Raw genomic sequence first — 17,647 nt, 5'->3', positions numbered from 1 at the left:
GACGCACAGGGAGGATGCCACTGATGGCGTAGGGGGTGGCGGTGGGGGTGGGGGGAAAGTTGCTAAGACTTGGCAGAGGGAGCAGCACGTGTCCAGGTCTACTGGTTCTCCAAGTTTGGTCCTAGAGCAAAGGCATCAGCATCACCTGGGAACTTGCTGAAAATTCTACTGTTTAGGCCCCACTACTGACCTACCAAAGCAGACACTCTGGGGGAGGGAGGAGGGACACCAAAAATCTGTTTTATCAAGACCTCCAAGAGACTCCGAGTAGTTTGAGAACCACGACTCTGGGAGCGGCCTGAGGATGCTTAGGATGAGCGCAGAGCAGAAAGGATTCGTGAAGGCTCTCTGATGCCCGTCAAAGGGTTAGACTTTGACCCGCAGGTGCGGCCTCCAGGTTTTTAAGCAGAAGCCTGTGGCTCTCACACGCCCTCTTCCAAGGCGGGGTCTCTGGGAGCCCTGGCTTTCCCAGGGCCCCCGGGACAGAGAGCTTACCGGCGTGGGACTGAACTCGCCCACGACCCCCGATACCAGGCAAGAGAGGTTGTGCCACAGACCCTCCACTCCCCAGCACCAGGCGCTCGCCGTCCAGGTGGAGGGGAGCACACGTGGGAGCCAGGGGCACCAGCGGAGACAAGAGCGCAGAAGGCAGGCGCTCAGGCCCACGCCCGCGGCTGCCGGGGAGGTAGGCGCTGCGAGCCCTGGCTCCACCCCTAGCCTGCGGGGCGCGGTGCTTTGGCCCCGCAGGCCCCGCCCCGGCGCGCGCCCGGCCCGCCTCCCTGGGCGTGCGGGCGGGGGGGAGACTCAGCCCCGCGCCCGTGCGCGCGCCCGCGGCCGGGTTGCAGGGCTGGGCGCGCGCCCCGCGTCCCGGGCAGGAAGATGGTGGCGAGCGCGCGAGTGCAGAAGCTGGTGCGGCGCTACAAGCTGGCGATTGCCACGGCGCTGGCCATCCTGCTGCTGCAGGGCCTGGTGGTGTGGAGCTTCAGCGGCCTGGAGGAGGACGAGGCGGGCGAGGTGCTGCGACAACCAGGCGGGCGGGCAGGCCGGGCGCGGGGGCGCGCGGGGTCCTGGCGGGGCTGCGGGCGGCCCCAGCTGGGGAAGTGGGGCACGGGCCGCGTGCGTGCGTGCAGGGCGCCGGCGGTCGCCTGGAGCGGAGCATCGGGCCCCCGGCACTCCCTTACCCCGCAGGCCTAGGGAGCCGCGCTCGGGGACAGTGCGTGACCTGGAGACCCGGGCCCTGGTGCATTGGGGGCCGGGGCGGGAGGAGCAGGTCATGCTGGGGTGGTCTCCGGCCAAGGGAGCGATGAAGGTCAGGCGCGGCGAGCGGGGCTGGGAGGCGGGGCTGGGCCCGAACCTGCTCGGAGGTGGGGAGCCCCAGGCCAAACTTTCTGAAGTTGGGAGGGGGCGGGGATGTGCGCGCCGTGGGCGGAGGAGTGGGGCCAAGGGACCCAGAGCGTCCTTCCCCAGCTGAGCCCAAGGGGGCAGCGGCCGGTGAGCAAGTGGAGCTCGGGGGTGGAATTCGGGCCTGGGACAAAGTGTGTACCTGGGAACTGAAGGAACAAGGAGTGACCCCGAGGGAGAGAACTGGAGTCTTCCCGAGGTGTGGCTTCCTCAGCCAGAGGTTTGAAGAACCTGGATGGGTCTCCGGAGGGCAGGGGGAGGAGGAACTGAGCTGGTGAGTTGGCCTCAGGACCTTAGGGAATTAGGGAGGGGCCCTCTGGCTCTAAGGGAATGGGGACTGTAACAGTCCCAGCCGTAGAGCAGGGGCAACCAACAGCCGTCTCAGCCCCCAGGTCCCTGCCTCGAGGGTCTTTCTCTCTCTTCCCTGATGTGGTTTCAGCTGGAGGCTCAGACACCTCAGCGGTGTGGTGAGGAAGGGTCCATTGGGTCTGGGTTCATGCTGCGGAGATGGAGAGGACAGGCCACACCACAGTCCTAAGCTGAGGCCCAGAGGTCAGGGCCTCCCTGTCCCCAGCGCCCCTGTTCTGCTGCCTCCAGGGCTCCGGGTCAGAGACTCTGTGTGCTGCTGTCCTCGGGCAAGCCCCGATACCCACAACCCCTTACGGCATCTCACCAGCCTGGAAGGCCTGGTGTGGAGACAGAAGAGCTGCCCTTGCCTTTTTTTGGAGAACCCAGAGGGTGGGATGGTGGTGGGGGCTGGAACAGAGTCACATGAGACCATAACTCCAAAAGGAGGTGGGGGCAGGGGCAGCTGGCTCCGTGACATCCGTGGGGATGTGGACCTACAAGTAGGACAAGCAAGTAGGAGAGTGTTTCGGGCCCAGTGTAAGAAGACTCTTTGGGCAGATGGGACATTCCAAGATGGAATGGGCTGCCAAGGCAGTTAGGGAGCCCTCTGACACTGGAATATGGGACCACTCTGGGCTACCGCCCCCATCCCCCACCACCTCCTCCTCCAGCTTACTGGCTGAATGAATAGGGGAATCCTGGATTGGAATGTTTGAAAAAGCTTGTGCGGTCCAGGCACCCATTGCTGCTTGGACCCCCTCAGCTGCTCCCTCACCTGACTCTGGGGTTGCCAGGCAGCATAACGGGGTGCATGGGAAGGTGAGTGCTGAAGCTGGACCGCCCACTTCACCACTCTCTTCCAGCTCTGACCCTGAGAAGACCACCAGCAAATCACTTTGCCTCCTCCCTTATCCTCATCAGTATCCCTCCTCAAGATGGGGATAATATTGGCACCTCCTATGTTGGGCGATTATAAAGATTAAGTGAAAATGATGCCTGTGAAGCACTTGCAGGAGTTCCTGGCACACGCTCAGCTGTCAGCAAATAAATAACTCTTATTATCCCAGCACTGTGCATTGGGAATACGATTCATTCATTCATTCATTCATTCATTCATTCATTCCATAAATAGGTATGAAGTCCTACTTTGTACCTGACACTGTGCTAACACTGGAGATACAAAAATAAAATAGATGAGGTCTCTGCCCTCATGGACAGGTAATCTACAGGAAGAAACAGACAGTGAAAAGGAACTCAATAGAATTACAAAGGGGTTGGGTTAGATCAGGGGGTCAGGAAAGGCTTCTCAGAGGAAGAGGTGGGCAGGAGAGTTCAGGTAGAAGGCCTGAGGAGAATGGGCTTAGCTGGGCACCCTTGAGGAATGGACAGGAGGGTGTGGTGCTTTCCCTGGAAGAAGGTTCCATCCTGTGCAGCTGAAAGGACCACAGCAAGGGGCAAGGGTTTTATTCTGAGTGCAGCGGGAGAGCACCGAAGGGGTTTAAGCAGCATAGGATTCAGTGTGCATTTAAGACGTGCGCTCTGCCCATCTATGGAGAGGCTGTGAATCCCAGGGATGGTCACTAACCTCCAGAGAGCCGCTCGATAGTTTCCAAAGCTTTCACAAACACCATCTCACCACTTGTTTTCAATGCAGCCTGAGGAGTCAAAGGAGGTGGGGATGGGGGGAGCATTTCTGTGTTCACCCTCTCTGTGACTCAGAGAAAGATTCTAAGGTGGGGCTGCAGAGCCAGGAAGTGGCAGAGGATTTTAATTGCCTCCTTGGAGGAGAGGAAGGAGCCTCTGAGGCCAGAATGCATCCAGGCCAGAGGTCAGAGGACCATTCCCCACCCTGTCATCAGAAGGGCTCCCGGCCTCAGGGCTGCTGGGGGCAGCCTGTGAGGGGCACAAGGCTGGGGCTGTGATGATGCTCTTTGGACATGCCTGGAAGGGACGGAGGTGGGGGCTAACTGCCCACCAGGGCCTCTCTGATTCCTCACTGCTGCCTCCTTGTCCCCCAGCCTTCTCTGGGATTGTCCTTCTCAGGGTCAGCCAGCTCCCACTGCAGTGCGGGGACCAACATGCCCATCTCCTCCCACATCCTGGCCCCCACCACAGCCAACCTGGCCCCGTGCCTCATGCCCTACCCTCCTGACCAGCTTCCTGACTCACTGATACTGGCTTCCACTCGGAGAGCCTACAGCTGTCTGCCATCTCTACCCACCTAAGCTTGGGAATGTCTTTCTCTGCTTGCTGTGTGGCCAGGTCACGTGTCACCAGGCTGATACACACTCAGCCCGGTGGGGCTGCATTTACCTTTCCTAGGGATTCCCCAGCCTGTGGCGCCCTCCCCAGTGTGGGTACAGAATAGGGTCTGCTGCCTCTTCTTGCAGGTATCTCTTCTCGGATGGGAATGGCCGCCCCCAGCTCCCACTGGCCATCTTTAAGAGATCAGAGGGCAACCAAGCACTGTGGCTCATGCCTGTGATCCCAGCACTTTAGGAGGCCAAGGTGGGAGAAGCGCTTGAGCCCAGGAGTTCGAGACCAGCTTGGATAACATAACGAGATTGCATCTCTATTAAAATAAATAAAATCAGAAGATCAGAAGGCTGGCTGGGTGCTAGGCACAGAGGGCATGGGTGTAGGGATGGGGCTCTGGCCTGAAGGTGGCTGTCATCCTGACAGCATGAGGTTCCTGATGTGCTCAGAAGGCCTGAGGAGAATGGTAGTGGGTAGGGTATGCAGGGGTTGGGGGAAGCCCTGGGGAGGTGAGGAGCACAGAGAACCCAACCCAGCCGAGTCCAAGATGTTGAGGATCTTGGGCCTCTCTTGACTTCACGTTTGACTATTTCCTTCTCCCATCTGAGTAATCATAATGATAAAGATGGCAGCATTGGGCTGGGTATGGTGGCTCACGCCTGTAATCCCAGTACTTTGGGAGGCTGAGGCGAGCTGATCACTTGAGGTCACGAGTTCGAGACTAGCCTGGCCAATACGGTGAAGCCCAGTATTAACTAAAAATACAAAAAGTTGCCGGGCATGGTGGCACACGCCTGTAATCCCAGCTACTTGGGAGACTGAGGCACGAGAATTGCTTGAACCCAGGAGGTGAAGGTTGCAGTAAGCTGAGATCATGCCACTGCACTCCAGCCTGGGCAACAGAGTGAGACTCTGTCTCAAAAAAAAAAAAAAAAAAAAGTAGCAGTACTTACTGAATGCTGTGCCTATGCCAAAGCTTTGCATTCATTCATTCATTCAACAAATACTAAGGCCAGGCACAGTGGCTCAGGCCTGTAATCCCAGCACTTTGGGAGGCCAAGGTTGGTGGATCACTTGAGATCAGGAGTTCAAGACCAGCCTGGCCAACATGGTGAAACCCTGTCTCTACTAAAAATGCAAAAAATTAGCTGGGCATGGTGGTGCGCACCTGTAATCCCAGCTACATGGGAGGCTGAGGCAGGAGAATCGCTTGAACCCAGGAGGCGGAGGTTGGAGTGAGCCGAGATTGCACCACTGCACTCCAGCCTGGGCAATGAGAGCAAGACTGTCTCAAAAAAACAAACACTTACTGAGTATGTACTACAGCCAGACACTCTCCTAGGCGCTAGGACTATGTCAGTACATACAGCAAAAAGCCCTGCCCTTGGGGAACTTACAATCTTCTGAGGAGGAAGACAAATTAAAAAAAAAATCAAAACAGTATAAATAAATAGTAGGGTGAGAGGAAATATTGTGCTATGGGAAAAAGCAGAGGAGGAGGAGGGAGGGCTGGCACTGTAAATCCAGTAGTCAGGATGGCCCTACTGAGAAGATGGCATCTGAACAAAGAATTGAAGGAGGCAAGGAGTGAGCAGTGGGGCTATCTGGGTGAGGGTGTGCCAGGCACAGGGGATAGTGGGTGCAAGGGCTGGAGCCAGGAGTGCCAGGGGGGATGAGGGGACGCAGAGAAAGCCACTGTGGCTGCAGGAGAGTGAGCATGACAAATTCCCAGATGAGGTCAGAGAGGCCTGGGTGGAGAAGGGGGCATCCAGAGAGCTCACGGAGCCTCTGTAGGCTCCTGTAAGGGCCTTGGGGTTTTTTTTGTTTTTTTTGTTTGTTTGTTTGTTTGTTTTTGAGACAGAGTCTCGCTCTGTCACCCAGGCTGGAATGCAGTGGCCGGATCTCAGCTCACTACAAGCTCCGCCTCCCAGGTTTACGCCATTCTCCTGCCTCAGCCTCCCAAATAGCTGGGACTACAGGCGCCCGCCACCTCGCCCGGCTAGTTTTTTTGTATTTTTAGTAGAGACGGGGTTTCACTCTGTTAGCCAGGATGGTCTCGATCTCCTGACCTCGTGATCCGCCCGTCTCGGCCTCCCAAAGTGCTGGGATTACAGGCTTGAGCCACCGTGCCCGGCCAGGGCCTTGGTTTTTATCCTAAGAGGGGCCACTGGAGGTTTGGAGCAGGGGAGTGGTGAAATGGGATTTTAAGAGTTGTAACAGAAACACCGGCTGCTGTGATGAGAATGGAATTTAGGGGAACAAGAGTAGGAGCTGGAAGACCAGGGAATCCAGGCAGGGATAGTAAGGGAGGTGTTGAGAAGAGATCGGATTCCAGATATATTCTGAAGGTGGCCCCGACGGGATGTACTGATGGAGTGGATGTGGGGTGTAAGGGAAAGAGAGTCAAAGATGACTCCTGACTGGGCGCGGTGGCTCACATCTGTAATCCTAGCACTTTGGGAGGCCAAGGCAGGTGGATCATGAGGTCAGGAGTTCGAGACCAGCCTGGCCAACTTGGTGAAACCCCGTCTGTATTAAAAATACAAAAATTAGCCAGGCGTGGTGGCATGTGCCTGTAGTCCCAGATACTCAGGAGGCTGAGGCAGGAGAATCGCTTGAACCCAGGAGGCAGAGGTTGCAGTGAGCCAAGATTGTACCACTGCACTGCAGCCTGGGCAACAGAGTAAGACTCTGTTTCAAAACAAAAAATTGATTCCCAAAAGTTTTTGGCCTGAGCATCTTGAAGGATGGAGATATCATTAACTGAGATGGGGAAGATGAAGTAGGAGCAGGTTGGGGATGAAGAGCGGGAGGTACTTTTGGGCTTGTGGCCTTGAGAGGTCTATCAAGCTCCCACGTGAGATGTCAAGGAAGCTGGTAGTTAAATGCCTGAAGGTTCAAGGGAGCTATCCAGGCCAGAGAGATCAATTTGGGAGTGGGGATGGAGTTTAGAAACCCAGAGACTGAAGATCACTTAGGAAGTGAAGGTGCTAGGACAGGAAGGGCCCTCAGATGTGCCCTGGGAGACAAGGAAGCACCAAGAAGACCATAAGGAGTGGCAGTGGAAAGAGGAGAAAAGCCAGGTGGGTATCCTGGAAAGCAAATGCGGAGGGTGCTTCAAGCAAGACAGAGTGGTCCATTAAGTTCTTGGCTGCTGAAAGGCCAAGAAAGAAGAGGACTTAGTCTTGGAGAGCTTGTGAACATGGAGGGGAAGGCCGGTGGGAAAGGGTTTATGAGGCTGGAGACGGCTCTCCCTAGCTGCAGTGTCTCATGCTCATTTGTTATTCTTCTTTACAGCTAAGGGAGCATGCTCAGAGAAGTTAGGGAACTGCTGGTGAGTTGGCAGAGCTAGGCCCAGAGCCCTGGAGACTCTAGAGTGTTCACCCGGTGGCCCCTGTTCCTCCGTCCATTCTGCATCTCATCCACCAGACACCAGCTAGGTGTCTGTGTGTGCCAGCTGCTCTGCTGGGCCCTGGGGAGATGGAGCTGACATGTCTCTTGTCAAGGAGTTCACTACTAGAGGAACATCCAGGGCCTTGGAGCTCAGCCCATTCCACTGCAGGGCAAATGGAATGGCTGCATGCCAGGGGCCTTGGAGCTGGATCTGAAAGGATGGATGGGATTTGATCAGGCAGGGCAGGTAGGATGGGGGAACGGAGGAGGAGGTGGCTGGACATGCTGTTCAGTCACCACCAGGCCATCTAGGGAAGTGCCTGGATTTGAGGAGAGGCAGCAGGTACCAGAGCACTTAGAGCCAGGAAGCAGGGGCGCGGCAGCGGTAGCGGTGCCCTGCTGCACGTGCAGCGAGGTGACAGCCTCCAGCTGCGGGCACCTTCAGGCCCTGCCTCAGCTTTCCAGCCACAGACTGAGTGTGGAGGTGGCTCAGGACTCACCAGCTCCAGGCAGTACATGTGCTAGAGTTTTCCCGGGAGCCAGCCAGGACTTCCTCGAGGCTGTGCTGGAGAGAGAAGCTCTTCTTGCCCCTCTCCTTGCATGGTCATCTCCTTTGTGGTCCAAAGCCTTTCCCTGCCAGCCCCTGCCCCATCGCTCACGGGGGTACCCGCAGTGAATCTCACGCACTCTGACTCTCTCTTGATCTGCTTCCTAAAGGACCCAAGCAGTATTGGGGTCTCAGACTTCACCTCCGTCATCCCCCATGGGCACTCCTCCTTCACTGTGAAATGGCCTCAGTCTTCCCACATGGAAATGCTTTGGATTCATCTGGAAGTTAGAGTCCCCTGAAGACCACTGTCTCCTCCCAGCCCTCGGTGGGAGTGCTGGGTCTTAGGTGGACATTTGTACCCTTGGTGGGGTCTTTGCACCCTTCCCTTGGGACACGTGGATATTTATTTTAACATCTGCTGAAAAAGAAAGTGGTATCTGAGTCCAGAACAGAAAACCAAGCACAGTGCCATGTAATCTGAGAGCCAGTGGGGGACAGGGGTGTTGGTATGATGGAGGGAGGACCAGTGCTCCCTCAGTGGCTGACTAGGGAGGCGCTCCCGCGGTGGTGCTGATTGTGTGGAGTCCTTAGGTGAAAAGCACTTCTCTGGGTAAAAAGTGAGCAGGATTGTCTAGGTCTGAGGGTGCCCCCAACCAAGATGGAACTCAAGGAGCAGGAGGAGGTGAGGGGCTGCCCCAGTGATGTGTCTGCATATCTTTTACAGAAAGGAAGACAGAGGAAGCCACGGCCACTGGACCCTGGCGAGGGTTCCAAGGACACAGACAGTTCAGCAGGACGACGGGGCAGCGCAGGCAGAAGGCATGGGCGCTGGCGGGGCCGTGCTGAGAGCCCAGGAGTGCCCGTGGCCAAGGTGGTACGGGCAGTAACCAGCCGGCAGAGGGCCAGCCGGCGGGTCCCACCTGCCCCACCCCCAGAGGCCCCAGGCCGCCAGAACCTGAGTGGGGCAGCAGCTGGGGAGGCGCTGGTAGGGGCAGCCGGCTTCCCACCACACGGAGATACAGGGAGCGTGGAGGGCGCCCCCCAGCCTACGGACAACGGCTTCACCCCCAAGTGCGAGATCGTGGGCAAGGACGCGCTGTCTGCACTGGCCCGGGCCAGCACCAAGCAGTGCCAGCAGGAGATCGCCAATGTGGTGTGCCTGCACCAGGCTGGGAGCCTCATGCCCAAGGCTGTGCCCCGGCACTGTCAGCTGACTGGTGAGGGACAGGGGTGCTCCAGCCCTTCCCAGGCTAGGGCAGGGAGGTGGCATGGCCCGGATCCACACTCCCATCTCTCTGAGGAAGAAAGAGCCAAGGGGGGCCTACCTCCCTGCCTAAGTCTTCATCCAGTTACTTACTAAGTGGCAGGGGCAGAGTGAGGACCCAGGAGCATGGGGCTCCAAGTCTAGGCTTCTTTGGAAGGCAGGCAACTCCCTCTTCCCATCTCACCCTGACCCTATGACCCTGGGGGTCCTCGCCAACGCCTGTCCTCTGCTCTCAGGGAAGATGAGCCCCGGCATCCAGTGGGATGACAGCCGAGCCCAGCAGCCTGTGGATGGCCCCCCGGTGCGAATCGCCTATATGCTGGTGGTTCACGGCCGCGCCATCCGCCAGCTGAAGCGTCTCCTCAAGGCCGTCTATCACGAGCAGCACTTCTTTTACATCCATGTGGACAAGGTATTGTGGTGGGGAGAGGCCAAGGGGTCTGGGGTGAGCAGAGCAGAAGCAGAAGGTTGCCGACAGACAGGGTCTCTGACCTGGTCCAGGTAGCCTAGAGAGAGAAACTGAGGCCCTGAACAGGGAGGTGGCAGCACGAGCCAGCTCAGCTGCTTAGGGGCTGGAGCCCTGCCCTGTGCTTTCCCTGTCTTGTGTCCCTTCACTCTGTCCTGGGGTGGGAGTGGGGATGGCGATAACACTGGGGGCTAGCTGAGTGTCTCCTCCCCACCAGCGTTCCGACTACCTGCACCGGGAGGTGGTGGAGCTGGCCCAGCGCTATGATAATGTGCAGGTGACGCCCTGGCGCATGGTCACCATCTGGGGCGGGGCCAGCCTCCTAAGGATGTACCTGCGGAGCATGCGGGACCTGCTAGAGGTGCCTGGCTGGGCCTGGGACTTCTTCATCAACCTCAGTGCCACTGACTACCCAACCAGGTGTGGGGATGGGGCTCTGAGTCCTCTGGATGGGAGGGGATGCCTGTCTGGGCACCTGGGGTTGCAGGGCCTTGGTGGACCTTCTCTGCCCCATAAGCCTAACTCTGGGATCCGCCCTGCTCAGACATGGGCCCCTGGGCCCCAGCCATGTTTTAGGGGAGGGGTTGGTGTAAGATGAACTGAGAGTTGAGCATGATAGGAGATGGGGAGGAGGAGGAGGAGCCAGAGGTCTGTACCTGGTGTGCTGGATCAGACAGCAAGGGGCAGAGGAAGGATGGGGTGGTCTTCCTCAGGGGCCTCTGGTGCTCACCACCCCAGACATCAGCCAGGGGTAGGGCACATGGCCAGACAGCAGTCAGGGAGAGAGAAAAGCCAGAAGGTCTGCTCTGTGCCAGTGACTGCACAACTATCTCACTTGGCTGCCTGTCACCCCATTCCTTCACCAGGACCAATGAGGAACTGGTGGCATTCCTATCCAAGAACCGGGACAAGAATTTCCTCAAGTCACATGGCCGGGACAACTCCAGGTGAGGGGGTGGGAAAGGAGGCCCTGGCCCCAGAGTCTTGTCCCAACACCCCCAACACAGTTGGGCTCAGTGGCTCCAGTCCTGGGTTTCAAAGTCTCCACACCAGTCACAGGTTGAGGAATGTTGGTTGCCAGGCAGATGAAAGAGCTTAGACCCCACCCTGCAGGATCCCCAGCCATGGCCTCTCTGCCGCCGGCAGGTTCATCAAGAAACAGGGCCTGGACCGGCTCTTCCATGAGTGTGACTCGCACATGTGGCGCCTGGGTGAGCGGCAGATCCCGGCAGGCATCGTGGTGGATGGCGGTTCTGACTGGTTTGTGCTGACACGCAGCTTTGTGGAGTATGTGGTGTACACAGATGACCTGCTTGTGGCCCAGCTACGCCAGTTCTACACATACACACTGCTCCCAGCAGAGGTGGGTGGCCCAGCAGGCATGAAGGCCGGGGAGGGCATGGGTTGGGCTGCCTACAGCTCACCTTCCACCCTCCCTTGCTGCTTGAAGTCCTTCTTCCACACGGTGCTGGAGAACAGCCTGGCCTGTGAGACCCTCGTGGACAACAATCTGCGGGTCACCAACTGGAACCGCAAGCTGGGCTGCAAGTGCCAGTACAAGCACATCGTGGACTGGTGCGGCTGCTCCCCCAACGACTTCAAGCCACAGGACTTCCTCCGGCTGCAGGTGCTTGTCCGAGGCCCCAAGGCTGCCCCTGGCTAGTTCTTCTCCCCTGGCTTTTCACCAGGAGAACAGCAGGGTGGGCCAGTCAGAAAATCTGGGAGGCCTTGGCCTGGAGCAGCCCTCAGGGGTCTGGGACTACAACAGCAGCAGGAAAAGCCGCAGGAGGCTGAGCTCTAGGCAGTGCTGAGGGGCCGGCCCTGCCATGCCCTCTGGGGCTTCCAGAGCCCTTCACCCTCCTTGCCTCTCCTGCTCTAGCAAGTCTCCAGACCCACCTTCTTCGCCCGGAAGTTCGAGTCGACTGTGAACCAGGAGGTGCTGGAAATCCTGGACTTCCACCTGTACGGCAGCTATCCCCCCGGCACGCCAGCCCTCAAGGCCTACTGGGAGAGCACCTACGACATGGCGGATGGCCCCAGTGGGCTCAGTGATGTCATGCTCACCGCTTACACGGCCTTCGCCCGCCTCAGCCTGCACCATGCCGCCACTGCTGCATCCCCACTGGGCACCCCACTCTGCAGGTGAGACCCCCTTCTGACATACAGCAGGCACTTGGGGTGTGGTGCCCTAGGGAGAGGCCAACCAGAGAGTGACGTCCCCTGCCCACAACAAGGCCCCAGTCTGAGGCAGGGAAAAATGCAAATACCGAAAACAAGGCTAGAGCCAGGCATGCAGGTGCTGTGGGGGTGAGATCTGGGGGAAGGAAGTACCTGGGGAGGGGACTCCAGGCCAAGTCAGGTGTGCTGATGGCATCTCCCTTTCTCCCTGCTGGCACCTTAGGTTTGAGCCCAGGGGCTTGCCGTCCAGCGTGCACCTGTATTTCTATGACGACCATTTCCAGGGCTACCTGGTGACGCAGGCGGTGCAGCCCTCAGCCCAGGGGCCGGCAGAGACGCTTGAGATGTGGCTGATGCCCCAGGGGTCGCTGAAGCTGTTGGGGCGCAGTGACCAGGCCAGCCGGCTCCAGAGTCTGGAGGTGGGACAGGTCTCCCCACCCCCTTGCTTTCTCCCAACCCCTAGCCAGACTTGGGGTAGTGGGAAGAGACCAAGGGAGACAGACACCAAGGGAGGGGTAAAGTTCTTTTTCCCAGTCATGGCAGGCATGGTGGTGCCCCTATGCAGACATCCTGTGTCAGCCCCCAGCCTGTGCACACTGAGGAGCACTTCCTGGTTGGGTATGCAGAGGACATTCAGGGAGCAGGGAGGGAATTATCATTTCCACTACAACACAAGCCCAATCTTCCAGACTACAGCGATTTCTCCTAGAGGGGCAGGGACATTCGAATTGGGCCATGAAAGTACGCTTCTAAGTGGCTCCTCATCGCCTTTTTGTTTTGTTTTTTTGAGACAGTCTCGCTCTGTCACAGTGGTGCGATCTTGGCTCACTGCACCTCTGCCTCCCAGGTTCAAGCGATTCTCCTACCTCAGCCTCCCGAGTAGCTGGGACTATAGGCACACGCCATCACGCCCAGCTATTTTTTTTTTTTTTGTATTTTTAGTAGAGACAGGGTTTCACCTGACCTCGTTATCCACCTGCCTCGACCTCCCAAAATGCTGAGATTACAGGCGTGAGCCACCATGCCTGGCCCCTCCTCATTGTCTCTTTCTTAGAGACTTTGCCTTCATGTGGGAATGGTCTCTGGGTGGGACTTTGAACCTCATCCCTGCAGTATGGTCCCCAGTAACGGCGACTGACCTCCACTGCCTAGCAGTCAGAATGGAAGCCTAGAACGAATCTCAGAGCTAGGAGAGATATTAAAGATCTCCTAGTCTGACCCCTTCATTTTGCAGATGGGGAAACTGAGGCCCAGAAAGAGACAGTGACTGGCCTGAGATTACACAGTGAGAGGCAGCCTCAGAGGAGGGAGAAGGACCTTTCCCCCACACTCCTGCCCAGCTGCCTCTCTCTTTACAGGTTGGCACTGACTGGGACCCCAAAGAGCGTCTTTTCCGGAACTTTGGGGGGTTATTGGGGCCGCTGGACGAGCCTGTGGCCGTGCAGCGCTGGGTCCGGGGCCCCAACCTCACAGCCACAGTGGTCTGGATCGACCCAACCTATGTGGTGGCCACATCTTATGACATCACAGTAGATACGGAGACCGAGGTCACGCAATACAAGCCCCCACTGAGCCGGCCCCTGCGGCCAGGGCCCTGGACTGTTCGACTCCTTCAGTTCTGGGAACCGCTGGGTGAGACCCGCTTCCTTGTGCTGCCCTTGACCTTCAACCGCAAACTACCTCTCAGGAAAGGTAAGACTGCAGTTCTCAAATGAGGCCCAGAAGCCAGACAGAATAGGACTTGCCAGAGAGGTGACCCCAAGAAGCCAACCATCAGAGCTGATTTCCATCCCTAGAGTAAGGGAAGCATGGAAAGGCTGAGGCCTTGATCTTCTTTCCTGTAGCGTGCAGGGTCCTGCACTGCAGTGTGGTGGAAAGGGGAGCTTTACAGTCATGCACACTTGGTTTGGAACATAACTCTGACGGGTTCATTGGCCTTTTGTCCTTGGAAGTTACTTGGCCTTCCTGGGCCTCAGTCTTAGCACGTGAAGCAGGAATAGTACACCTATCAGGGACCTTGTGGTACATGCGACACAAATCCACTCAAGCGAGCTTGAGTTAAAAAGGGGAGAAGAAAGCCGGGCGCGGTGGCTCAAGCCTGTAATCCCAGCACTTTGGGAGGCTGAGACGGGCGGATCACAAGGTCAGGAGATCAAGACCATCCTGGCTAACACGGTGAAACCCCGTCTCTACTAAAAAATACAAAAAAAAGCTAGCTGGGCGAGGTGGCGGGCGCCTGTAGTCCCAGCTACTCGGGAGGCTGAGGCAGGAGAATGGCGTGAACCTGGGAGGCGGAGCTTGCAGTGAGCTGAGATCCGGCCACTGCACTCCAGCCCGGGTGACAGAGCGAGACTCCGTCTCAAAAAAAAAAAAAAAAAAAAAAAAAAAAAGGGGAGAAGACTGGAAGAATGCAGAGGTCTCCTTCACAAAGCTAGGAAATGTCTCAGGCCTTACTATGAACCAGAGGTGCTTTCTCCATCTCTCTGGGGCCATCTTGCTCCTCATCCTGTCGTGTCTCTATGCATCGACCTCAGACTCTGGCTCCCCATCCATGGCATCTCAGTGCAACAGACACTGACCAGGGACTTTTAGTTCCCAGCTTCCACATTCTTGGGACAGAAAATCTGACTGGCTGTCCCAGTCCATTCTCTGGCCAGGTAGGCAGGGTCATGTGGCTCTCTGCCCACTTGGCTGAGGCTAAAGGAGTAGGCTCTGAACAGAGACAAAGGCTGGGCAAATTTCCTGCAAGGAAGGGCCTAGTACAAGTAACTCCCCTGGAAGATAGGAGGGATGAGCCTCTGGAGGGAAAGTGGCCAGTATGCAGGAGGTGATAATTGTAGGTGTTTCTTTCCCCCACCCCGTCCTATCACAAGAAGGTGGGTAAGAGGGGGGGTACCCTAGAGGAGGAGGGGGTGCTGGTGGGGCTGCAGCAGATCCAGGATCCAGGGCAGGCAAGCTGTGTCCCCCACACACCTGGACCTCCCAGTCAAGGGAAGAATGGCAGCAATGCACAGCAGGTAGGGACAGGGGCTGTGCCTCAAGGACAAAGTCAGAGAAGGTGCTCTAAGCTGAGGGGACAGAGCTGGCCAGTGTCTGTGCATGAAGGGCTGAAGTGCCCGAATACAGGCTTCTGAGGGCTCCGGGAGCCCCCGATGATGGTCAGGAAAGGGTGTGGGACACAAACCAGACTGTTCCCTTCTTTCCTAAAGTGCCTTGAACCCACTGCTTTATTGCATCCTAAAGTTGGGAGTCTAGAGCTTACTGCCTTGATTTTATAAAACTCAGTTTTATAGGCACAGAAAGTCCCTTGGATTAGCCCAAGGTCACTCAGCAAGCTGTGACTCAGAAGTAGGGCTGTGACAGGAACTGAGGTACCCAACTCCTGGGTCTGGCCTCCACAGAGTCTGTGTGTGTGTGTGGGGGTGCTTACTGCCTGCTCTGCACCCACAGATGATGCCAGCTGGCTGCATGCGGGACCCCCCCACAATGAGTACATGGAGCAGAGTTTCCAGGGCCTGAGTAGCATCCTGAACCTGCCTCAGCCGGAGCTCACAGAGGAGGCTGCCCAGCGGCACACACAGCTCACAGGCCCTGCACTCGAGGCCTGGACAGACAGGGAACTGAGCAGCTTCTGGTCTGTGGCCGGACTGTGTGCCATAGGCCCCTCTGCTTGCCCCTCCCTGGAGCCCTGCAGACTGACCAGCTGGAGCTCTCTGTCCCCCGACCCCAAATCAGAGCTGGGACCTGTCAAAGCAGACGGGCGACTCAGGTAGCAGGGCCCCAGCCAGTACCCGTGGAGAACCCGGGGAATTGCACCTTACAGACAATGGAGGGGTGTCCCCTCCCACAGGCAAGAACCAGAGGCCCAGGCTGCACACCCATTCAGCCATCAAGAACCCACACAGATGACAGGGTGGACACAGTATGAACTACTGCTGATGTCTCTGCTGGGGATCAGAGGGCTGGCGGGAACGTGAGAAGGGTGCCAGCAGCATTCCACACCCAGCTCTTCCTTGCCTTCCTCTCTAGTTTTTTTTTTTTTTTTTTTTTAACTTAAAAAGGAAAATGGGTGGTGGGGGGAGAAACTAGAACAGAAGATGTGCAATAGGGCTCAGAGCAGCCCCAGGAAGTGGGCCGTGTCTATGGGGAGCAGGGGCCTGCCGAGCCCACCTGCTATTGTTCTGGATGAGGCTGGGCCTGCCTCACTCTCCAGGGCCTCATCCCCCAGCGTGGGCCTGTGGTGCTCGTGGCTGAGGCTCCACGAGGGTGCAAGTGCCCTGCCAGGCTCTAAGGCCTGAAGAATCGGTGATATGGGGGGCACTGCAGAGCTGGGCTCTAGCAGGACAGTTATATTGTAGCCAGGGGACCCTGGAAGTGGGGTGGGGCTGGCTCCAGGGCTTTCCAGCATACCCTGCCCCTGGATGGGAAAGGCAGGGTCAGGGCCCACTGAGAGCCATGCAGAGTTTCCCAGGTGAGCACTGGAAGTGTGAGGTCACACGAGCAGCGTGGGAAGAAGACTCTGTCAAGACTCTCAGAAGAATCTGGAGTAATTGTGCCTGAAGCTCAGCGTGAAGTCTGAAATATGCAACAGAAGAAATATATCTCTATCTCTCTACTCTGGGCTCTGTGTTTTTCCTCCTGGGTGTCAGGAAGCCATCACCATTCATTGGGTCTTCTCCAGAAGTCTTAGCTGGTAGCCTTGATAAGGTAAAGATCTCATTCCCTCAGATGGAGAACACTTTAGAATACACCCAAGAGGGACTCAAGAACTCATCTAGCCTGGGTGCAGGGGTTCACGCCTGTAATCCCAACGCTGGGAGGCTGAGGCAGGAAGATTGCTTCAGCCCAGGAGTTTGGGACCAGCCTGGGCAACACAGTGAGACCTCGTCTCTATGAAAAAAATTTTTTTAATTAGCCAGGCCTGGTGGCGCACATCTGTAGTCACAGCTACTCAGGAGGCTGAGGCAGGAGGTTGAAGCTGCAGTAAGCCAAAATTGTACCACTGCACTCCAGCCTGGGTGATAGAGTCTCAAAAAACAAACATCTAATCCAACTCCTTTTTTCTGAGGGGTAAACAGGCCCAGAGAGGCTCGAAGACTTCTTCTTTGCCACCCAGCAGGCCAGGGGACCAGCAGGACCTGAGCTTAGTTTGAGAGCCCTGACCCAGCACTTCCGCCCCCACCACCGGGCCAGGCTGCAGCAGATGCTGGTTCCTCTATCCTTGGCCTTAGCAGGGCCCATCCTAGAAGCCTGGCCCTGCCATGCGGGGTACCTTCAACAGAGGCAATCCCAGCCATGGCCTGGTGGTTATGATTGGGGCGCTTTTCTTTTAGGGGCAGGAACAGCAGCAGCCTAGGTCCCTGGTCACTGTCCTAGGACCCATGTTGAAAAGGGTTGTCCATCCTCCCTCCCTTTCCCAAGCCTCCTCTCCCCCTCCCACTCTCCTACCGTTGTCAGCCAGGGCTTGGTATCAGTCCTTCACACCTTACTTAATGTGGGAGCAAGGGTGAAGGTTTCTAGACCTCTAAAGTCACCCTATCAGCCAGCCACACTGATCTCAGCTCAGGTTGGGGAACAAATTCCCACCCAGGCTGCCACATGTCAAGTTCTCCTAGTTGCCAGGACGGGGCAGTGCTGACAACCAACTGATAACAGCATTGGGGTTTTTATCGGCTGATCATGCCTGCAGTATCTCAATCCTTACAGCTCTTGGAGGGAGAAGGGAGGCATTTTTATTATCGTCATTTAGCAGATCAGAAAACTGAGGCTGTGAAATGACGAGCCCAAAGTC

At 57.1% G+C, this 17,647-nt stretch overlaps 1 protein-coding gene and 1 long non-coding RNA gene across 7 annotated transcripts; both read left to right on the top strand.

Annotated features, from left to right (window-relative positions):
- Positions 1 to 843: 843 nt before the first annotated feature.
- Positions 844 to 16,471, top strand: XYLT2 (xylosyltransferase 2). Of its 6 annotated transcripts, none has more exons than XM_005583670.3 (11): positions 844 to 1,014; positions 8,673 to 9,165; positions 9,449 to 9,624; positions 9,896 to 10,098; positions 10,545 to 10,625; positions 10,825 to 11,041; positions 11,129 to 11,305; positions 11,558 to 11,820; positions 12,080 to 12,275; positions 13,215 to 13,548; positions 15,307 to 16,471. In XM_005583670.3, exons 1-11 carry the CDS (start codon positions 880 to 882, stop codon positions 15,627 to 15,629), a joined length of 2,598 nt encoding a protein of 865 aa, XP_005583727.3. In that variant the 5' UTR covers positions 844 to 879; the 3' UTR covers positions 15,630 to 16,471. The 6 variants fall into 6 exon arrangements, 4 of the variants coding, with proteins under 4 accessions (XP_005583727.3, XP_015293733.3, XP_073875446.1 ...); XM_015438247.3 differs by having other exon boundaries at positions 10,792 to 11,041; XR_012425671.1 differs by lacking the exon at positions 12,080 to 12,275.
- Positions 1,171 to 2,840, top strand: LOC141408802 (uncharacterized). Its single transcript, XR_012425690.1, has 2 exons — positions 1,171 to 1,309; positions 2,613 to 2,840. It is a non-coding gene; the product is annotated as an uncharacterized lncRNA (long non-coding RNA).
- Positions 16,472 to 17,647: the final 1,176 nt, after the last annotated feature.

This window comes from Macaca fascicularis, chromosome 16, assembly GCF_037993035.2.
Source record: "Macaca fascicularis isolate 582-1 chromosome 16, T2T-MFA8v1.1".
NCBI classification, from domain to species: Eukaryota; Metazoa; Chordata; class Mammalia; order Primates; family Cercopithecidae; genus Macaca; species Macaca fascicularis.
Note: the sequence above shows the minus strand (reverse complement) of the source record. Positions and strands in the feature narration are given on the sequence as shown.